General features: G+C 54.1%; 1 protein-coding gene across 7 annotated transcripts in view; it reads right to left on the bottom strand.

The window, feature by feature from the left end:
* GLT1D1 (glycosyltransferase 1 domain containing 1) overlaps positions 1 to 23,375 on the bottom strand; it is a 107,734-nt gene that overhangs the window by 45,176 nt on the left and 39,183 nt on the right. For all 7 annotated transcript variants that reach the window (XM_072953628.1, XM_072953625.1, XM_072953627.1 and 4 more), the window contains 5 exons: positions 22,552 to 22,647; positions 21,742 to 21,791; positions 12,297 to 12,340; positions 10,647 to 10,767; positions 4,513 to 4,611 (listed from right to left, as the gene is read on the bottom strand). In XM_072953628.1, coding sequence (XP_072809729.1) covers positions 4,513 to 4,611; positions 10,647 to 10,767; positions 12,297 to 12,340; positions 21,742 to 21,791; positions 22,552 to 22,647 — 410 coding nt within the window. The remainder of the gene's footprint in view (positions 1 to 4,512; positions 4,612 to 10,646; positions 10,768 to 12,296; positions 12,341 to 21,741; positions 21,792 to 22,551; positions 22,648 to 23,375) is intronic.

Raw genomic sequence — 23,375 nt, 5'->3', positions numbered from 1 at the left:
GCCGGCACAGCAGTGATCAAAGCCGGGAAAGGAGTAAAATGCACAGAGGTGGCGAAGGGGGTGGGTCTCTGGGCCAGGTGGTCCGGACGGAGCAGGTCCCACTGGAGAGGCCCACGGGGGGCAGAAGCACCCAGCCCGAGGAAGATCACGGGGAAGACACTCCGACGGAGGAGATGGAGGAGCAGAGATGGTCCGTGAGGTGCGAAGCAGGGAGGGCAGGGTGGGGGACAGAGGCGAGGTCGGGCCAGCTTGGTGACTACTGTGAAAAGTCTGGGCTTCATCCCAAGTGCTCCCCTGGGGCACTTCAGCAGGGATGTCTGCACTCCCTCCCTGATTTAATCAGTGGGTTCCCAAGGGCTTGTCTCTAACTGCCCCCACCCAACTGCAAGGTGAGTTCGTCTTTCCGGCTGCTCACGGAGCACTGGAACAGAGCAGGGAATTCAGGGGAAAGAGACACATGGCCCTCCGGCATTCCCTTGGATGGGCTTCCGTCTCCTCAGATGTGAGGCATCGTGACCTCAGCCGTTCTTCAGAGATCCCGCCTGCATCAGCAGTTCTCTATCATCTGCTCCAGCAACGTGGGTGCCACTTAAAGATCTTCCCTGGGGGGAGGGCAGAGCTCAGTGGTGGGGCACCTGCTCAGCATGCACGAGTCCTGGATTCAATCCCCAGTGCCTCCACTGAGAGATAAATAAATGAACCTAACTACTCCCTTCTGCCCAAAGTCTCCCCTCGCCTTCCTCCCAGTGCTAGTCTTCTCCTGGTGCAGAACAAACGCTGTCTATTACGTCCTGGTTCCTGGAGGCCCAAAGCCCTGGCCTGGGTAGTTCCTCAGGTCTGCAACTCACGAGATGAGCTCCTATCTGGAGCTCGGGTTCCTCTTTGAGTCGCACATGGTTGTTGGCAAAATTCAGTTCCTTGTAGTCCTGGGACCAAAGCCACTGTTCTCTTCCCAGCTGTTGGCAGTGTGGGGGACGAGGGGGCTGCTCTCAGCTCTTAGAGGGGACCCCAGTTCCAGCGAGGGGCACTCAGCCGGGCCACTCCTCCCCTGGGGCAGGTGGTCGCCAGGCAGCCATAACCCACTGGGGACTCCATGTCTTGCCTCAGACACCAGAGCTTCCACCACCTGTCCTGGCACAAGCCAGTTCCAGTCGGCTCCTCCTTCTCTATTCCATCCACCCAACCCTCGGTCACACCCGTTTATCTGCCTCGGGTCTGTTCCCTGAAGACCTCACTTCTGCCGTCCAGGCTGATTGGCGCATTCAGGTCGTCCCTGCTGGCGCATCTTTTACCTTCCAAGGCCAGATCCGCGCTGACACAGGGGTCCTGGGGGCCTTCACCGTGCCCAGAACCCACCGCGGTCCCCCTCTGGGCGCCCCACGTGCTGCAGCCTTCTCCACCTTCAGGGGTGCCGGATGGGGAGGCCCTAACGGGAGCACACAGACAGGGCACCTGGAAGGAGGAAGCAGGAGGCCAGGGTCCTGGTGACTGGAAAACACTCCCCGCCCGGGACGCCCACCGAGTCCCAGCTACACGGTCAGGGAGAAAGTCACGCGTCGGCTCCCACGGTTGGCTCTGTTTTAAAAACAGGTTCACAAAAGGAACAAAGGGATACAGGGTGTCCTGTAACAACCATTCCTACCCTTCAGGCAAAGCATCTGTGAAGTTCCTTTTCCGTTGCGACAAGGAGATGAGCGGGGTATGAAATGTACAGTCTACCACGTAGCATCTCAGTTCAGGAATAAAAACAAAAGCAGAACCACTAACTCCAGATTTAGCAAGGATGTGAACAGCATTTATGGGAAAAAAAACTATATATATAGTTATAGATACAGATACTTAGATAACTTTATCTATTCTATATATACACATAAAACCTTTACAAGTGTCAACTGAAATGAACGCACAGCCTAAAAGTTAAGTGTTAGGTTTTATCTGGCGGGAGGACACGGGCCCGGATGACAGTGCCTCAGATGGCTCTGCCGGACGGCTCTGAAGAGGTGGGGGAGGAGCTAGGACATATAGGAGCTTTACAAGAGACCAGGGAGTTGGAACATTAAAAGATGACTTGTTAACTAAAGAAAACCAGGCACCTCGAGTTAAAGAATTCACCACTTTTCTGTGTATGGGAGGGAGCAAGCATTTGGGCTCATTGAAGTCATTCCTTTGACAAGCACCCAGCTATCGAGGGCCAGTGTCCTGCCCTGTCTTGTTCTGAGCCCCCTCAGAGGGCACCACTGGGAGTGGCTGCAGAGGCCGGGCTGCAGGCCTGTCCTCGCTGGGGGGTGGCGGCAGCCGCTGAGGACTTGACGGCTTCAGCACTCTTTGTGTACTGATCTGGTTCGCAGTGTTTTTGTTCACACGAGGCTGGCACTCTGGCCGGAATCTCTTCCTAATCAGTGAGGCGCCGCTTCTCACACAAACCTGGATGCACGTCTGAAAATCACAAACCCTGGCAACCAACCAGCGGCCAATTGCATCTCAACACCTGAGCCCGGACGACCAGAAACACAGCCACGGACGTCTCCAACACGCATATTTGTTTCTGAAGCGCGGCTCCCGCCCTGCGCGAGGTCCAAGCCTGAGTCCAACGGTAAAGCAAAGCTGTGTGTGGCATCCGTGTCTAGCGCACTTTTTCAAAATGTGTTAAAAAAATTGCAGCCTCCCCCGTGTGAAACCTACAGCGTTTCGGGGTTTTTTGTTGTTGTTGTTTTTTGGGCTTTTTAAAAAAAATAACATCCTCTGTAAAACGAACGTTAAAGCGCTGGAACCAAAAATCAGCCCGGGCCTTGACTCTGGGAAGGCCGCGGGGCCGTGTCTGGGGGCTCTCAGGAAGCCAGCAGCCGGCGGACGGGACTCGGCGTTGCCAGAGACAGGACAGTTATTTGCAAATATCAAAAGGAAGATCTTACAAAAACCGTGACGTGAAATCAGGACAGCCTGACTGCCGTTGCCCTGGTGTCCAGCCCGACACACGCCTTTATAAACCATCAGCTGTTCACACACTCGCTGATAAAGTTCCAGAGCTCTGAAATTGAGCTACAAAATAAACAGACATTGTGTTTGGGGAGACGAAAACAAAACCTCTCTGCCAACGTGGAGACAACATTCTATGACCTACAGCTTGGCCGGCGCTGATTTTGAGGGATGCAAAACGTGGTAAGAAGCAACGTGCCTTTGTCTGGAGAGTCAGCGAGTAACCGCTACACGCTCCTCGGGCCCCGGCATCGTTTTGGCGCTTAGGGGCTACTATTTAAAGAAGAGGCGTTAACGTTAGGTGTGCCTTTTGCGGGGGGGGGGTGACAGACAAGCCCTGGGCCCGACCTGTGCTCCTTCCCGTTGGCTTCCCAGGTGAGCGGCCGTGGCCGCCCAGCACCGGGTGACGCGCAACGACCTCCAGTCCCCACCCCCACGCCGCCCGGCGGGAAGCTGCCGTCTTGTTTGCGTGACTCGGTGATCAGCAGGCAGTGAAATGAAGGGGTGATAGGAAGGGAGGGGGAAACCATCCAGCATTAAGCATTCGCTGTAGGAAAGCCTGAAAAATGGAACTTCCAAATATTTGAGCCGACCCCAGCTTTTAAGTATAAATCCCCACATCTCGGCATAGAACATGTGCTGATTTTCAAATCTAGCGCCTCAAGGAACAAAGGAGGCGCCCGAGATCCCTCTCTGCTGCTGCAGCGCCCTCCTTTGAGGGTAACGGTGCCCGAGGCTCCGACCGCCCGGCCCAGTGCATCAGCCGCCTCAGCCCCCGTCATGCCTCTGAGAGCGAGAGTTACCACTGGAGCCGAGGGTGCAGCTCAGCGGTAGAGAGCGTGCTCACCATGCATAGGATCCTGGGTTCCATCCCCAGCACCTCCAGTAAAAAATAAATTAAGCAAATAAAGAGACTCAGGCCAAGGCCACCCCCACGCCCTGCACACGGTCCCGAGGGCTTCAAGTGCAGCTACATCCCGGGAGCCTCAGCTCCTGGTGAACGGGACCCCGTCACATGAGTCCCGGGAGGTCCGGGCACCCACGTGTGCCCCAAATGACCCTTAGGCCCGCCAGCTGACCCCACTGCCAGCTGCACCGGCCTTTGTTTTCATTTCAGACACACACCTGCCTACGGACAAGTGTTGACACGACCACCCTGCCTCTTCCACGCACTGTCTCGAGGGGCTGCACGTGACCAGCCCCGTGCCCTCTCCTGAACACCAGGAGGCGTTCTCGGGGCACAGGGCCGTATCTGAAGAGCCCCCACTCCAGACGCGTCTGAGAGGGGACGTGACTTGCTCAAGGTCACGGTCTCCACCAGCAGCATCGGAAAACAGAACCCAGGAACTTCCGTCCTAGGTGTCTTCCGGGCACACGCCCAGGTGGCTGCCCGCGTGACAACAGGGACACTGTGCCTCTCCTGGTTATGAAAGGAGGACCGAGAGCTCCTCACAAGGGCGTGCATCACAGACTCCCTGAGCGGCTCGCGGACGAAGATGACTCAGACCAGCCGAGCACCCGGGACCCCCCTCTTACCTGCGGGTCCGAGAACAGCAGTCCTGTGACCTCGTGTGTCACCACGGCCGCGTTCCCGGGGATGTTCCGCGCCAGCACCGGGACTTCCAGATCCATTGCCTAAAAGGATGTTCAGAGAGGGAAGGAGTCAGGAGTGGGGGCCAGGGGGCGGGGGGAGGTGGCAACCATTTTAAGAGCTTCTCTGGCGAGATGAGCCAATTTGTGGGGGAATAACTCCTTCTGTTAAGTGGACCCCTGGCACCGCACAGAAAGCACCGCCTGACAAAATGCTTTCTCGACCCAAAGCCCGCGTCTTCAAACTACGCACAGAATCTTCGTGGCTTCCTGCGCCTGCCAGTCCTGGAAAGCTCTGCACTGTCACGGTTCGTCTGCCCTAATGGCTGCAGCGTCACAAAGAAACCCCTCTCTCCAGATGCCCAGCGGACACCTCTTCAGAGGCAGCGTGGAGCACACATCACTAGTGACTGTCTACTTTCCCTGATGAGGGCCGCTCTTCCAGCTCACGCAGCGGTCCCCCGGCACGCACCCCACGGGCAGGAGGAACACGACTTACCGTCCCGATGATTCTCTAAGCGGCCTTTTCATTCCCAAAGGGCTGGGTTGCTGCCCAGAGGCAGCCCTGGCTGGTGGGGGGCAGGGGGGCCGTGTCACCAGCACTCTGGCTCTGACGATACACAAGCACGTTTAAAGTGCTGTGGATCTGCAGGTGGTGCCTACCTTGAGGTCATAAATCCCTGGCCCTGAAGGGGTGACATGTGGCTTTCAAAAGCATCAAGTTACCCGATCTCGGCTGCTTTGTACATGGCGGTGGGAATCTCTGTGACACCAGGGGCCACCAAGTGGCCCACGTGCCCGGAGCCGGGCGGGACACACGGTCAGTGCCCATCAGACACTTGTGGGGAGAATGACCCAGAAGCTTCCGGACGTCAGCTGTAAGTCCGGGGTTCGCTCCGTGGGCATCAGCACGCTTCCTGGTGGGCTCACCTGGGTTTCGGTTCTGTGTCACCCAGGACAGTCTGCGTTTGAGACCCTGGCCCTAGCTGGGGGAGGGGGAGAGTGGGACACACTTCTGTCCCGGCCCCCGAGGTTATTCTGTCCCCACCACCGGGGGGGGGGCAGCGCTGGCACGCCACTCGGAGGGGCCTCCCTGCTCGTCCCGGGCCGCACCCCTGCCTTCCCGGGACAGCGACGGGCCCCTGCCAGGCTCTCCTGTCGGCGTTTCACAATCACAGGTCTCCAAGTCATGATTTTTCACTTCCGTCTCGCAGGGTGATGGCAGGGACCCTCCGTGGCCGTTATGCTCAGGAACACAGAAGCCCAGCAGCACAGGGGAGGAGTAACCGGAACGGCCACATCTCAGCACGAGGGTCCAGATCGTCTCATCCCAGCCCACAAGCTCCTCTGAGGGCAGGGGCTCGGGAGAGGCTGAGCGCACACACCAGGGCAGAGCTGGCCCCATTTCCACCATCCCCTATCCCAGGCAGCCCCCGGAGCACTTTCAAATTCAAACCGTACAGTTGTCCACTGATTCAGGGTTAATACCGGTACGTTTCAGACGCCCTGGCAGACACACAGACCGAGAGGGGAGTCTACAGACGGAGATGCAGAGGCAGAGGTGTAGGTCGGCAACACCGGCCACCGGAGGGTCTCGGACCCGAAGGATGACAGAGTTCACACCCCCGTTTCGGGCAAAGGAGACCCCATCACACCTCCTGCTGCAGAGACTTAACTTCCACATCGACTCAGCCAGCGCGCACCAAGCACCCGACACACCCGCAGGGCCCTGTGCCACCGAGCCCGCCCGTTCCTTGTCCCGCACTCAGCAAACAGTCATTGTCAGCCTGCAGGTGGCAGGACGCGGGAGGCTTGGGCAATGAGGCTAGCGGGTGAAAGGCGGGTCAGAGAGGGGACGCTGCGCGGGGCTCGGCCTGCTCGGTCCAGTTGGTGCTTGGTGGTCACGGACGGCGCTGGGCTGGACTCCGGGGGAGGGTCCGAGACGGCAGAGGATGCGCTCCTTGCCTCTGAGGGAGGCTGCGTTTCAGCAGAAGAGATGAACTGCCACCTGGAAATCCTGCCATTGGCAGCAACATGGACGGACCTGGAGGGCACTGTGCTAAGCGAAGTGACTCAGACAGAGAGAGACAGGGACTCTGTGATGTCACGTATGTGTGGAATCCAAAAACACAGCACACTGTTGGATAGAAGAGCAGCAGACTCGCAGAGACAGGCGAAACTAGCGGCCACCAGCGGGGCGGGGGCAGGGACGCAGGGGTGCGAACCAGCACGCACAGAGTAAGCAGCAAGGAGGCGCTGTCCAGCACAGGGGACGGGGCCGGTGCTTTGTAACTACTAACGGGGTATAACCTTTAAAAACGGTTTAAAAAAAAAAAAGAAATTCAACCTGGGCCGCGACCCTGTGAGTTGGGAGGAGACACTTAAATGCACTGCGAAGGCCAGAAGCTCCCAGAAAACCAACTGTGACGTCATCTCTCAGCAAACAAACCGTCTTTAAGAAAAGAGGCGCCTCACGAACGAGTAAGCACGTCGCAATGGCATTTTCGCCTCCAAGACGCGGCGTGAAGAAGCTGAGGGCTGAGTCTCAAATCCCTTTCCTCAGGTGTGAAGCCACCTCCTTTGAAAGTAACTGTGTCTTCGGGGGAAAGCAGGCCCCAGGACACGCCGGGGCGGGAAGGCGGCCCTGCTGGGGGCCGGGCCGTGAGGTCTCGTGCCAGACGGTGCCTGGAGACGCGTGAACAGAGAAAGGAGGAGGGGCGGGAGCGGGGCGCCCGGAGCAGGGAGCCCTTCAAACCGGAGCCGGGAAGAGGGAAGGCGCGGCGCCAGGGCGACCCAGCGTCTGGTCCGGCCTGTAGTCCCTGGGCTCCTTTCGCCCCCGATGAGCCCTCAGCCTTCCGCTGGGAGGATGGGGGTGTCACCCTCAGCCTTCCTGCACACCTCTGTCTCTGGGCCACCGCCTCCAGCAGGGCTGACAGAGCTTTCCAGAGGCACGGCCCCAGTCCACGCTGCGGAACAGCCTTGAGAAGCCCAGCCGCCAGGGCTCCACGCCAACGCGGTACAGTGGGCTTTTGAAGGATGCCGTCACCTGTATTTACGGTTTTTCAAGCTTCGGGGGAATTCTGATGCACGTTGAAAGCTCCGTGGTCCAGGTTTTCTTGCAGAGACGTCTGCCCACATTTCACTGGCCTCGACTGAGAGTGTGGGCAGGACAAAGATCCCTGCTGGCCAGGTGGGGACATGCCTGGTCCCAGTGCCCTCCAACATGCAGGCACAGGGCAGGTGGGGGCGCGGCTGTTCCCAGTGTTCCCGACGTGCAGACACAGTGCACTTAAGTCATTGGGTTGGAGCCCTTCTTCACCGAGACGCCAAGGGCATGGCAGGTGCGGCTGTCGGATGCAAGGACTATCTTGCACCTTGAAAAACACTGCCCTCCCCTGCAGCCAAGCTCAAAGCCAGTAGCACCCTTCCCATTGTGACAAGTCAAAAGGCCCTTCACGTTCTAAAGTGGGAAGGGCCCCGTCTGCCATGCACACCTTGACACTAGCCAAGGTCACACGATGGTCACAGCTGCCCTCGAGAAGCCCTGAAATGAATCTTTAGTCCCTAGGACCTGGGCTTGGACGCTGAGAGCCCAGGAATTATCTCCTTGTGACTCTGCTTTAGACGATGGCCTTCCTTTCTCCTGCGCAGTGAGAGCTTTGATCTGGAGGGTAGTGTGTGTGTGTGCGTGTGTTCCATGGCAGGGAGGAGACACTAGCGAGGAAGACTAGGATAAAAAAAAAATAATGATGTTTTGTATTCTTTTAACTTAATTCTATGCAGAATTCAACTTCGTAACAAGCCCACAGTGGAGACAACAGATTCGCGTGGGAACGTTCACGCCACGGCCCACGTGTCCAGCTAGAGCTCGATCTTTGGATTTTACCAGCAAGAAACGGGTTTAATCAAATGGGCTTTTTACACACTTCCGTGACAAAACAAAGCTCATCCCGCGAGGTCAAAAGACGTTTCCTCCAGAAGTGGTAACGCGTTTATTCCGGGAGGAACCGCTCTGGTCCCCCGAGCGGATTCTAACGAAACACACCCTTTACGACGCCTCTGAAGTCAGCTTCTTTCGGAAGCCCTCAGCCCGAAGGTTACTTTGGAGGTTTCGAAGGGAACTCCGCGTCGGTGCTCCGAGACGGTCAGAACTGCCAACAGCTGCCTCTCCTCCTTCCCTTGGAAGCCGAGGGGACTTGACAGCGAGTCGCCTGCAGTGAAATGCTGGGTGTGCTGGTTTGAAAAAGCATTCCCGAATTCAACTTCACCTTTTCTTAAGAAGCAGGGGGAGGGGGGTCAATTTACATACAAAGGAACGATTCAGCAACAGCCCAGGGACGGGTGCTGCAAGGTCCCTCCTTTTTAAAGCCTATATACAGAGAGCACAAGGCCGCTCCGACACCTGCCGTCCCAGGCCGATTTTAACCCACAGTGGGGCTGACGCTCAGCATTACGCTTAGATTGAGACGCTGAGGTGCAGACGTCTGCGGAGGTGGGACACGCCACAAACCCACGCTCTGTGCTCTGAAAGCTTCCGAGCCCTGGAACTGCAGGCGCAGGTGGAGTCTGTCTCTCCCGGCCCACGTATTCTGCTTTGGGCTCTTTTTGGCTTTTGAAAGGAGGCCACGGGAACAGAAAGCTCGAGGCGTATGACATCGGTCCTTCCTCAAATTTAGGGAAGATTCCTCTTTTTTTCCTGCTTTAATTACTTACCATAATCTCCGGAACACTGAGGTCCACAAATTGCACCAGTGAATTCAACGAGCCCCAAAGGTGTAAATGGATATTAGAAATACGGTAAAAACAAAAGCGTGTCTCTAAGCAGACACTGACGTGAGGAACCAGTGCCGTGAGAAGGGGAACGTGGGATGTGACTCAAAGACCTGGAGGACCGACAGCCACACGTCTCCTTTGCTGCAGCAGGTTTTGGGACCTGCTGAAGACTAGGGCGCAAACCGCGTCTGCTGTGCTGAGAGCTGGAGGGGATTCCGTCCACGCGACGAACAAAATCCAGCACTGAAGGCTGGCGATGGCAGGAGGGCAAGACGCCTCTTGGCTAAGGTCGCCCTGCAGGAGGAGCCCAGCGCGCCGTGAACTGACAGCAACGCAGGGGAAAGGAGAGGAGCCTTTCGCGTGGGCCGCCCGCTGGTGACCACCGCAAGTCGCCAGCGCAAAGCGGTTCACACGTCCCAGTGGCACACCGGGCACGTCAGGCGCGCAGCGAGAAGCTGAAGCTGCAAAGGGCTGCGAGGTTGGACTGAGTCCCCCTTCCCAAGAGTGGACGCGGCCAAGCCAGAGCCTGCCAGGATTTCAAGACCAGGGGCTTCTCATCTCAGCCTCTCCCTGCGAAGCACAGGTACCTCGGGCAGCGGACTGCGTGGGACTGCGGGCTGGGACTGCGGGCTGGGACTGCAAGGTGGGACTGCAGGCTGGGACTGCAAGGTGGGACTGCAGGCTGGGACTGCGGGCTGGGACTGCGGGCTGGGACTGCGGGCTGGGACTGCGGAGTGGCGCTGGGATGTGCGTGCACACTTAGCCCGAGCAGGTTTAGCCGTTTTCCTGAGCTGAATGCTAGACAGACAGACTGCATCTGACCCTGTCCCCACCCCCGGGTGCATCTACACCGACCCCCCCTCCAAGCTGTTGTTATCTCCCACCCCTGCCATGTGCAGGAGCCCAACCCGTTCCCATCCCCGCAGTTCTGGGATCACAGAACACACTGCAAACAGGGAGCAGCAATCAAGGCAAGAGGAGGCTTCCCACAAAACCCACCCCCACCCCGTGCCCTGCCCCAGCCCTTCACCACCTCGCCGCCTTCCCGCTGAAGACAAACGGCCAGTCGGGGCGGCGCCACCTGAGTTTTATTTCCCTCTGGGGCTGGCCAGGAGAATGGCCATGGGAAACACAGTGGCATTTTGAAGTCCCAGCTAGCACTGAACAGCCACTTCCGAGCTCCCAAGGAAATGCCGTTTTGCTTTTTTTTTTTTTTAACTTCGAGGTGGGCACAACCTCCATAAATGCGAACAGGGCTGGCGGACAATCTCACACCTCCACCTTCAGGACGCACGCTGCGTCCTTACCTCCAGAATCGCGGCGGACATGCCCTCAGACACGGAGCTGTTCACCACCGCGAAGCAGTTCTTCACAACCGCGTGCAGGTCCTCCTGAGCCATCTCTCCCATCAGCCGAACCCCAGGGGTCCTGCAACAACACGGGCAGAGAGGGAGTCTATGGCTGGCGTCTAACAGGGAGGGGCGGGTAGAAGGGGAGGCAACAATTTGGGACGAAGACCCTACATCACAAGGGAAGCACTGCTGACAAAGGGTTCGACACCATCCTGGGCTGAGAATCTATTTTCCCCCTCGATGTGGGGGCGGGAGCCGGTTAAACACGCCTGCCTTCACCCTGAACACGCATGACAAGGGACACACCTGCCTCTCAGACAGCGGGAGGCAGAGAACGACTGAGAAAACAAACCTTTTCTAATAATTCAAATTTTTTTCCCAATGATTTTTTTAAAGACACTGAAAGATAATAATAGATGTGTAACATACAGAGAGAAAGAGAAATTGTAAAATAGTAAAATAGTCAAAAAAAAAAAAAACTCAACCAGTACTCATGTTCCCACCACTTCTACAGGTTTTTACCTTGTTTTCCATCCAACAAAAGTGACATTTTTCCCCAAGCGTCCACCCCCCCCACCAGCCTCGTGATTCTGACAACACGCCCTCTGGCCTACGTGGTTGTACTTCACCCCGTGTGCGTTGTGCACGTCTGAGCAACGTGAGACATCTGCTTGCCGTGGGGGTAAAGTCAGTGTTTGCCAGGCCCCCTGGCTGATGGGTAGCCCGTGGGAGGGGCGTGGGACTGTGCGGCTGTGACGAGATCACATCAAGGGGCGGCTGACCCAAATGGGAGGTGACCCTTTTGGCTCTTGCTCTTCCCCACCTCCCCCACTGGAAATTCCGGATGCACGGGGTGGAATTCTGCAGCCACTGTCACCTGGAGGACAGAAGCCACGGGGAGGGACAGCAGGACAGAGAGACAGGAGCCAGCGTCTCTGAGGTCTTACTTGGTCCTGGACCAAAGACATGAGGCTTTTTTTTTTCTCCCCAGTTTTTGGAATTTTTTTTGGTGGGGGGAGGTAATCAGGTTTATGTTTTTCTTTCCTTCTTTATGTTTACCGGGGGGACTGGGGATGGAACCCGGACCGTGCGCGTGCTCAGCACGGGCCCTACCACTGAGCTGCACCCTCCCCCCGACCCGACGTCACTTTTCTACGTGGGCGGTTCAGCCCCAGTGTGTGTCAGGCCGGCGTTGCTGGGTCTCTGTTACTGGCAGACAGATGCCACTTATGACAAACAGGCTGACAGGCCGCTCTCCGGAGGGGCGGCGGCCATCTTCACCTTCACCAGCGGGCATTTCTTTGCAGTGTTGGCCAAAGTGATTAGTGAGAATTAGCACCTCCACGCGGGTTGCAGGGGTGGTCTCCACGCGTGTGGCCCCTCGGCCGCTCCCCCGGGAACAGCTTATGCTCCCGGTATATCAGCGTCCTGACTGCAAATGGGAAAAGCGAAGAAGTCCCGGGACCCTTCAGAGATTAAAGGTGGGATCGCCTGCAGTGTGCTGGGGACACAGCCTGGGACACGGCGAATGCTGGGGGCGGGGATCACTTCCTGGTCACGAGGCTCCGTCTCCTGCAGAGCGCCTGTCAAGTGCCCTTCCCTTACCTCTTCACTTTGGCTTCCACTTCCCTGGTGAACACTGGGTCAACCTGAAAAGAGACCAGGATAAACCTTAGGAAGCGCTGGAAGTGAATCTACGTCTTAAGAGGGTTGCGTATCGTGGCCACAGACGCAGTCGTTTCAGAAAGGGAAAAAAAAGAAAACAAATGAAATAGGAAACAGTGCCCCTGAGTCCAGACACCACAAAGCAATAGGGAGGCAAGAGGACTTAAGGGAAAGTGTGAAGAAATCTGCAAATACAGTCGTCCCTCTGTGCAGAGTGGGGCTCCGCAGACAGACCACCGAGGCCAACACCCGTCCCCAAGCCATGCACTAGCCCATGTGGTTGTTCAGACGTTAATGGACCTCTCTGGGCCTCGGTTTCCTCATCTGTAAAATGGGAATTATAGCCACACTTTGGGACCATTGGGAGGATCAAATGAGCTCAGACACACTCAGTGCTTCCAACTATTTCTGACACATAGTAACTACTATATCAACAGTAGAAGGAAACAGTTAAATATCAAAGCCGTTCTAGAAGGAATAAGAATGACAGCTGCAGATTACATCACGAACACAAAAATATCTATACACCTAACGCAGACGTGTACTTTCCCAGTGACGGCGCCACAGTCCCAGGAAGGAAAAGCCACCGCACCCTGAAGGCGATCGCAGCATCCACAGATGAACGCACCTCGTGCCCGACCATCAGAAACCAAACCGGAACACTCTGCGCACCGTGACCTCTTCTGGGGTTTTCACTTACAGAGGGACCAGGAGCCCCTTAAAGGATTCTTTCCCACCCGTCACGGGGTTCCTGTAAACCCACTGAGGGTGAAGTGGCAGTAGACATTTGTCCCATCTAGTTACTCTGCCTGCAAACTCTCTACGGAAACAACCGACAGACTGGCTTTGTCCCGCCCCATCCCTCCACTGGTTTTATTAACAATGAATACAGATAACTTCCAAAATGTTCTTAAGCTTATGCAAATGTAACACAGAAGTCGAAGCATTTCTTCAACAGCAGAGGCAGATGCAGGTGTGAACACATTTTTCTCGCGCGGTGTCTGTCGGCTTGTCCTGGTACAGCCGATGAGCTCAGAAGTGAAAGCAGGTTCAATTTCTCTTCTCATTCACACTTTACCAGCAGGTATCAGGCTTACAAACCAAGTTGGTTTAATGACTAGGATGGTACCCCTAGAGTTTATCATACTAACTGAAATAATTCTGTGTCTTCCAGAAATTTCGTTCCAGTTTGGTCTGGCAAGGAAATGTTGTGTGCGTCTGTGTGTGTGTGTGTGTGTGCATGCCACAGATGTGTGCTGAACCCCAAATCCTTCAAACTACTCAAATGACTGAGATACATCCCCAGGAACCAGTAATGCAAAGCTCACTTACATCCCTGACATCACCACATCACTCTGGAGGCCAACATTGTGAATGTGGATGGATAAGGAATTTGAAATGATTCCTGGATTTTTTTCCCTATAGTTTAATGTATTTTAACAGCAAACTTGCAGGAACAGCGCAGAAGGAAAAAGAAAATATTAAACACATGTACTTGCACATAGGGCAACTCAGAACTAAGACTGGCGAAAGGATGGAGTCTACTGTGTGATGAAAATGCACCAGACACGATTCAGTGGCCGCCGATGAGAAATCCACTCGTTTAAAGAAAACCCAAATGCTGGCGTTATCCAGAAAAATGCAACAGGTTTGTTTCTAATGGTTAGCAAACTCAGCTGCCAAAACTTGTTTGCCGAAACATTCTGACCTGCGTTAATGTCTCTGCTTTCCCATCAGAAATTCACATTCCAGTGAAACTGCCGAGCCCCGACTCTGCGCCCTATTTTCCACTCACACTCGGACACTTAGGTACCTTTTGACTCCAAGAGGGGTGGGGTGGGGGGGATAGAACATTCAGACCTATCAAATGAGGTTTTTTTTTTTTTTTCGGAAGAATGAAATCTTTCCCACCTTGAGCGCATCGTCTGTGTGCGCCTCCTGCTGGCAGGGCATCCCCTGGCGTCATGGTCACACACGCAGCGCGGGTGGCATGCAGGCTGGGGTCTTGTCTGGGGACAACCAGACCCTGACAGCTGCGCTCTGGAGGTGCAGCCCTGTTTGGGAGCCCTGAGCAACGTCTCGCGCCGGATGCTGGCAGGAACGCCTGCCAACCAGAAGTTCAGGGGGCTTCTGACAATGTCCTATTTCCGGGAGCCCCTCCAGGCCTGAAATGATGCCTGTAACAATGGGTTTCTTCACCCCTCCGGTAGAGGGCCCACTCTCTTTTTAAAAAATTCTTATTTTTTTTAATTGAAATGTAGTCAATTCACAGCGTTAGTTTTGGGTGTACAGCAAAGCGATTCAGTTACACATACACATACGTACACACGTTTTTTTCAGATTCTTTTCCATTACAGCTCATTACGAGAAAGGGAATACAGTTCCCCCGTGCTATACAGCAGGGCCTTGCTGTTTGTCTATTTTAATATGGTAGTGTGTGTCTATTGATCCCAAACTCCTAATCTATTCCTTTGCCAGCGGCATTTTGATCGGTTTCTCCCTGGGCGCGTCACCGCCGTGGACTTGCGGGCGGTCATCTTCCCAGGACGCACCGGATGGAGACCTCCTCACTCCGGCCCCTAGCCCTCCGGCAGGAGCCCCAGGGTCAGAGGGGGACAGGAGGAGGCCGCACAATTCTACTCCACGAAAGATTTTTTAAAGAAAAAACTCACAGCCGGGCACACATTACTACTGGTGGCAGCTGTTAACATCGGCATCCACCGGGCGCTTACTCTGGGCCTAATCCCCGCTGAGTCCTACGCACGCATTGCTTCTTGCCCACGATGCTGTCAGCGTCGTCCCCACGTTAGGCGAGAGGACAGCGCAGCTCAGAGAGCTGGTGTAGCTCAGCCAGGATCACACAGCAGGGAGGGTGCCGGGCCAGGATCGAGCCCGGGCAGCCTGACGCTGGAGACTGCATTCTTGGCCACGCTCTGCTTTTCATGCAAAGCCTTTTTATGGAATAGTTCATATAAAGTGAATGTGCCCCCCAGAACCCCTCCCTGCCTGCCTGTTCACTCATCCACGGATGCCACCTGTACGTCCCCACTTCTCGCCTCTCTCCTAATGGCATGTCACTCTCTCCACCAGGAATGCCACCTTCTACCCCTAAACCCATCTATCCCCAAGGCACAGGCAAAAGGGACCTGAGAAACTCTGCCCCAAGATCCAAACCAGAGGTGGCATCTCCCCCCGAACTTTTCTACCATCTCCTACCAGACATTCTTTTTCTCACACTAAGCTTTCAAAACCCAGTGTATATTTCAACTCACAACACCTCTCAATTAGCACACTAAATTTTCACTGGGTGTAGTTGATCTGTATTTATATTTCATAAAATGTCCAGTTGGAAAAAAAAAGATTTATATATATCCAGGTTATTCAAAACTAATTAAAAAATTTTTTTTGCATTGGTCAAAAAAAAAAGTAGTTTGGGATTCTTGTCCATCTCGCCTCCATTCTCCCCCCAAGGTCATGCGAGTTCTGTGGTGGACAGTGTTTGCTGAATGAATGATCTCCAGCCGGCTCCACCCTTCCACTTCCCACGTCTGATTCTTTTCGTTCAAATTACCTTAAACCCCTGAATTCCCTGATAGCCCTGACCTCCTATCATGAAAGAGAAATCAGCCTAACGAAAGCTTCCTGTTGGCGCGACATGTTAATTTTGACATGCATGTTTTACTTATGATAATTTTTAGTTAAAAATTCCTCCTGTTTTGCGGGGAGATGGGTGTAGCTCAGTGGCAGAGCATGCACGAGGTCCTGGGCTCCAGTCCCAGTCCCTCCTCTAAAATTAAATAAACGAAATAAACCTGATAACCTCCCCCTGTCCTTCCCATTTCAAAAAAAAATCTCTTGTTTTTTTAATTTTATGAGCACGTGTCTGCTCTTTTGATTAACTATTTAAAGGAAAATGATTCATCAAGGGGAAAAAAATTGTACGAGACAGCTGAAACACCTCACCCTTTAATAAACTGACATTTCACTGAAGGTGTAACAGCGACCTCCCCGCTCAAAGCACAAACGGCATCAAGGGTTTATCCTCCGCATCAGCTCATTGTCATATCTCTTAGCGAAGCCAAGGGGATCAAGACACCAGATAAAGGAGAAAAGAAGGGAAGATATTTTCTGTTGAACGAAAGCTCACGTTCTGAAATTTTGAAAAGCAAACCTGCCGTAAGCAACAGAGAAAAGTCTCATCTGCTCCTTCTAAGCTCATTTATTTTCTAGCAAAATGCACTGTCTCAACGCCCAGGCTTGAGGAAAATCATCTCCGATACAAGAAATTATCGTGGAGAGTGTACACTGCCCCGGCTCCTTATCAGACAGGACCAGAAAACGCCCCGGCTGCAGACCCCCTGCCAGCGGGAGCCACGCGCTTGGCTGACACGGGCGGATTGGGAAGATCAAAGGAGCTTTAATAGAAAACCAACGCCCAGCGCGAGCCACCCTGAAGCTCAAACAAGGTCCTCATGTGTCATCATGGAAAGGGGACACCAGCAGGGGGTGCCCTTGCATTTCACGCCCACAGGGCGCTGCCTGCCAACCAGGCGCTGTGCAGGAGGCCTCTCATTTCAGCCTCAGGAGAAACTGTGGGGCAGGTAGCATGTTCTTAGTCTTGCCCACTTTACAGACGGGGAAACTGAGGCACGGAGAGGCGAACAGAGCACCCAGCTCGCATGCAGCCACAACCACGCTACTATGCGGCCACGCAGAACCACACTCCGAGGATCCAGGGGATGCAGTCGTGGCCCAAAGGTGTTAATGAACTCGCCAGCAGTAAGCAGCGCTGAAAGACGCGGGAGATGGCCCGTGGAGCTGAGGTCTAGCTGTCTGAAATGCTCTTGCTAAGGATGACCACAGACGTAAAACGAGGTACGGCGTCTGAAGAATAACCCTCGCCCAGCAGCACCAATTCTGAGCACCTTCACTCCACCCTCTTAAATGGCTGGAAGGGCAGGGAAGTGCCAATCTCAAAGCAGAGTCGTAAGCTTCAAAAGAGGGTGGTATCTGCCTGCTGGGCTGGGTCACAGGACGCGGTGGGAGCGAAGGTGAATGACAGACACACCCCTGCCGGCAATTATTTGTTCCCTTCTGTCTTCCCACCCGGACTGCACGCGCCTCGAGGGCAGGGCCACGTCTGCTCTGCTCACTGCGCTGTGTCCCCGTGCCTGCCACACAGCGTTCCCTGGAGGGATGAGTAACGAGGGGAATGAACCCACCTACACAATAAAAGTGGGAGAGCGAAACCTACCGCCCCAAAATGTCTCTTTGGCACGTGGATTATTATTGATTATTATTTCCAGCTGCAAACAATCAAGAGCCAAGAGACCCAGGAAGAACCTTCGACCTTCTCCTTAACCGCCTAAAAGAGTGTGGACGGAGGACCCGTTCCAGGAAGGGAGCACCACCAGAGACCACGGTGGTGTGAACTCGGCGTGTAGACGGCGGGGAGCCTGCAAAGTCTGCTTGTTAAAACTCCCCTCTGGGTCCCACTGTCTCTGCCTGACCCAGCTAACATTTATTCACCAAACTTTTGCTTTCCCGTCTCTGTGTCAATTGCCTTCCTCCCCTTTAAGGCCCCAAACTCCTCCCTCAACATCCTCTTTTGTCTGGAGCTGAGGATGGTGTTTAAGGCGAAGGTTTCGACTCAGCGTCCCTGGGTCTCTCCCATGCCTATGTGTAATTAAACTTTTGTGTGGTTTTTCTCCTGTTCATCTGTCTCATGTCAATCTAATTCTCAGACCGGCCAGAAGGACCTGGAAGGGGACAGGAAAGTCTCTTCCTCCTTGACAACCTGCACATGTACATGTATATATGCACATATATATACACACGTGCATTGACACACACATATGAGTGCACAGATATGTAACAATATACATTTTGTTCACGTAAATGAACAGGAAAGTGAACAAAGATATCCAAGCCTCCTATTGGATTTGTGCTCACGAACGTCAACATACCTGTGAAGGGTGATGCAATAACGGGGTAATCACTGCGTTCAACTGCAGCTGAGCACCGTTCTCACCGCTAAGAGCATCCTCTCCATTTCCCTGACGGAAAAGCACTGAACAAATGCCGGGGACCAAACACAACGGGCCACACGTATTTCCACGGTGACCTCTAAACGTGTTCAGTTCTTGCTTGATGGTTCATAGAAACAAACAGGTGACCTGCATTTTCCACCACGATCATCAGTTTTTTTCTCTTTGACTATCTGGTGTCCGTTTCACCCCTCCGGCTTCCTCTGGGGGGGGGCTTCCTCACTTCCTCCCACTGACGTGGCCTGGGGGAAGTGGGGTCAGGTGCCTGGTCCTCTCCTTACGGGATGCAGGTGTAACCCACACTGGACCGTGGGCCTCGGAGGGAATGACCCAGGGACAGAGAGAGGAATGCCGTCCGAACCTGGCCTTCAGCCTCTCCAACGGGTCCCTCGACGGCTCTCATAATCTCCTGGTAGATTCCCTGTGGCTGAAGCTGGGCTGAGGCTGCGGCCGAGGGGCACTGGCTGAGCTGTGCCGTTTCTTCATCGGCGTCTCCTGTCTGACCGGGCTCCGTGGACAGACGGTCGGGAGGGAATCAGTGCTGTGCGCACCGTGGTTATTCCCAAACAGCAGACCAAGCCTCTCTTCCAAGACATATCAATGCGGTGAGGCAATGCAATTTCGTGCTGAGAGGCCCTGCACATGGCCCTCCAGAAGCGGGTCATTTATGCTCACAGGGTCTATTCCGTCTCCGAGCTCAGCAGTTAACCAAGAAGGGAATGAACGGAGGAAGAGTGTACCCACACCGGACGTCAAAAATAATTGTAACGCTCTATGTGGAGTATGCGCTTCATCCGTTCCCGGAGATAATGGCTAAAGGGAGAATTTCAGTGTGTCCCAAGATCTGACCTCTGGCCACGTCTCAAGTCCGTTTCCAAATCATCAGCACGTTAACCCATAGCACTGCAGCAGATACTCAAATTCAAGGGCAAATCGTCTCAGCCACCGCCTAGTTCTGTATGCAGAAGTGATGCTAAATTGAATTCCTGACACTGAAAGGGCACGGACGTTTGGGAATCTTACAGTCCTGAGCCAGGCCTAGACCCGGGGAGGGGCTTCCACCGAGGAAGCAGCCAAGAGGAAATACGTTTGGGGGTCTCACTCTCTCTCTCACACACACACACACACCCCATCCAGTGAGGCCCGAGTCAGTGTTTCTAGATTATGGAGCAAATCATGAAATCAATTTGGGGGTAAAAATTAGCCTTTTTCTAAAATGACACGGAATAGCAGACGACAGACCCGTTCAGGCTTTTGGTTTTTTGTTTTTTGTTTAAAAACAGATTGTTTAATGCAGCTTGTTTCTGGTGTGTGTTTGTGTGGCATTTGGTCTTATCTGCTCACGAGAGCTGACTGTGCATAAAGAAATCCTGACTCCGTCGGGTGACGTCTGCCTGGTAACTTGGAACTGGCCATGGCTAAAGCTTTGCCACCAGGGAAATAGGCAAATAGAGCTTTTAGAACATAGGGCTTCCTTCCCCACCCTCCCCGACAGAACCAGCGGCTGAACACTCACCAGCCACCGGCTGTGGAGAAAAAGCCAAACAAACACAAAACTTAAGAGACACTAACCAGCCTTGGCTGAAGGATCGGAGGACCTGAAATGCGTATCTGGGTATTTTGGTTTTAAAATCTGTCATCGGGGGGAGGGAATCAATACTGAAACCAGTTATTGGAAGGGCTGTGTGACTCACTGGATTCAGCACTGCCTTAGAATTCCAGAAATTCAAATTACTGCGTCTGCTAAGATGACACTGAGGTTTTTGTGCTAGGGGCTCCTGTTGCCCTGCAGATTGGATAAAGACCTTTTACAAGGCAGGGGTATTGTGTGGCTCGAATGTCTGTGCCCACCCAGATGCGTATGCTGGGATCGTAACCCCCGAGGTGACGTGAGGGGTGAGGTTTCGGCAGCGCTTGGGTCCCAAGGGTGGGGCCTCATGAATGAGATTAGCGTTCTTACAAAAGAACCCAGAGAGCTCCCCGCCCTCCCATCACGTGAGGTCACAGCAAGAGAGTGTGACTAAGAACGGGGAAGTGGCCCGCCCCAGAACACGACCAGGCTGGCGCGTTCCTCTCGGACGCGCGGCCTCCGGACTGCGGGAAGTCAGTTTCTGCTGTCTGTCGGCACCCCGTCTGCGGCACTTGGTGACAGCAGCCCGGACGGACCACAGCAGGTAGAAACGAGTCAGGTCCAAAGCCCCGGCGCCGGCATCCAGGTCCGGACAAGCTGAGAAGACGGCCCAGGGTGGCAGGCAGACCTAGGTCTGGGAGATGCGGCTCCCTCGTCAGCGGAGGGGAAGCGAGCCGACCCCAGGACCGCCCCGGGCTGAGTGCGCGCGCGGCGCGGTGCCAGGTGCTCACCAGCAAACCTGCAACCGAGGGACGTCTTTCCCCGTTTCCTAGAGGGGTTTTAATGATAGATAGCGGAGTGCCTCGCGGAAGAAGTGCTTGAGAACTGTCAATCACTCGCGGCCATGAGCCTGAGGCCCAGCGACTCGCTGTCATCATGACCCTTCACAGCCCTTCACTCAAGAGCTCCCTGTCCTGGCTCTGCTTTCTCTCATTCATTCTCTGGTCGCTCCGCCCAAGCAAACTAACTCGTGGGCTGTAGGTGCAGCTCGGGTCAGTCCCACGGGGGCCTCGGGGGTGACTTTCGGTGCACCTGCTTGGAGCAAATCACTTTCATGAGATGAGCGGTCCTGCACCCAGACGCTGGGTCCTGAGCGCTGAGCCCAACGGAGGGACAGCCCACGCACCTGCTCCGGCTTTGCGGAGGGGGAGCGGCTGTCCCGGAGTCCCAGGGAAGGAGAGGCGGCACCGCCAAGCCCTCCCCGGGCCTCCGTTCCCCGGCCGACGGCCACCATCAGGCACGGACATCCCTGTGCACAGGCTGCATTTCTCGTGCTTACAGATACTTATTTTCCACCCCATGTGGCTCCTAAGCGCAAGTGCATTACAGAATCCAGCGATCGGGCAACCAAACAGCTCTGGGTTTGTCTGCGGAGCGCTTCCAGGGAGTTTCAGAGACAACCTGGGCCACACGGAACATCTGCCTCATGCGCGGACTTAGACTGGCTTTTGTTCCATGACTCTGCATTCTCTGAAAAGCTCATTTGTTATCCTTTGCAGCAATAAATTAACAGCAAAGGCTTATTATAGAGCCTCATAATCTTTAACCTTGGTCAAGAGTTCAATTTTTAAAAGGCAAACAGACTTACTGTATTTAAGAAAGACATAAAATTCTGGTCAGAAGAGTAGCATTAACTAATTTTTTAAAATACGTAAAAGGAGTAAAGAGGAAAACAGATAAAAACAATGCTTATGGCAAATCAACTTACTTCCGGACCTACGATCATCATGTAAACGCTGGGCTCTTCTTGATGCCATTCTTGGGGAGAAAAAAGAAAAAAAAAACCTTTAAAATCGTTCTCAGTCACAGCTGAAAACATAATTCAGTTTAGTGTTCATTACTCCATAATGTAAGTTATTCCATATCATTTTGCTCTTGTTCCTATGAGTCCATTTAAATTATCTTTATTTAAAATGTAAATATTGAGTATTTTAGGCTATTAAGGAAATTTTTTTCTAGAACATTCTGCATTATTCAGACACCTAATTTATCAGGTAATTAGGACAGATACGCCAACTTAATATGAACTTTAGAATATAGTGAAGGTGGGGTGAGTACAGCTCAGTGGCAGAGCACGTGCTTAGCATCCACAAGGTCCTGGGTTCAATCCCCAGTGCCTGCATGAAAATAAATAAATGATAAATAAATACACCTAATTACCAACCCCCAAAAGAGAATATACTGAAGAATCTAGAGATTAGCTTAAGCAATGCAACAAAATTCCAAACATAACATACAAGTCGACAGGTGTAAAATCTTTCCAGACAACGCTAGTTTAGTCTTACAATTATAGGCTGTTTTTTTACAATTTCCTCTGAAGCCGAGGGCACCGGAAAGTAAGACACCACTGAACCAACCAGACAGCGCTGCTGTTTTCCTGGTTGTTCCCCAAGTAACAAGCCAGGAACAGTTCTGCTAACGTGCAAAAAACAGGAAACCCAGAGTCCTAAAGAGAGACGCGTGGAGACGGGGACCCACGGGGAGCCCCGCAAGCAAAGGGCCCCGGTAGGAAGCGTACCCGAGAACGCGTCCACCAGGTAGAGCGGGTCTTTGACGCGCCTCAGTCCGCAGATCAGGAGAAACACGTGCAGGTGATCGGCACTTTGGTTTATCTCTGCAACAGAAGAGAAAGTTCAGGGTGTTTTCAGCAACGAGGACTCGGCTTACCATCGCGGCAGCAACGAGCCCTCCGCCAGCGCTTCCCACGCCCGACCTTCGCCTTCATCCTCATTCCGCTGCGTGAACTAGCTGCCCCTCCGGGCTGGGGAAGCCGAAGCCGAGCTCAGCCCAACAAACGCGCTGCAGTACAGAAGGTCGGGGCGCCCGAGACCTGTGAGCCACCGGTCCTACAGGTATCTCGATGCAATTCCACTTAGGAAAAATATTTTCTTTATGAGACTAAAAAGGTGGTTTATATATGAATGCAATGTATGTATATTTTGAGTCCGTATGTGTATATACGAGGACACGGGCTTAATGTATACACGCCCGTGGATCTATAAAACAGAAGGTTTAGGTTTGCCGGAAAGCCGTCAGGTAAGGTAGCTGAAGAAGGCCACATTCACGGTGGTCCTTCTCATCAAGAGGTGGAGCCGATTCCCTCGCCCCTAGACTCTGGGCTGGCCTGGTGACTCGCACCACGAACAGCGCGCAGGGCAAGGTGAGCGGTGACCTCCAAGCCTCGTGTCCAGCACCCTCACCCGCTGGGACACTGCCGCCTCATAATGAGACGTGGTGGAGAGAGACCCAGGCCCCCAGGCTGGAGGCGGCCACGCGGGGACCGCCACGCCTCGGCCGAACGTACGAGTGAGCCCAGCAGACACAGGGAAGTCCGGGATGAGA

This window comes from Vicugna pacos, chromosome 32 (assembly GCF_048564905.1).
Source record: "Vicugna pacos chromosome 32, VicPac4, whole genome shotgun sequence".
In the NCBI taxonomy this organism is placed as follows: domain Eukaryota; kingdom Metazoa; phylum Chordata; class Mammalia; order Artiodactyla; family Camelidae; genus Vicugna; species Vicugna pacos.
The sequence above is the reverse complement of the archived record's forward strand: the minus strand, read 5'-3'. Positions and strand labels throughout refer to the sequence as shown.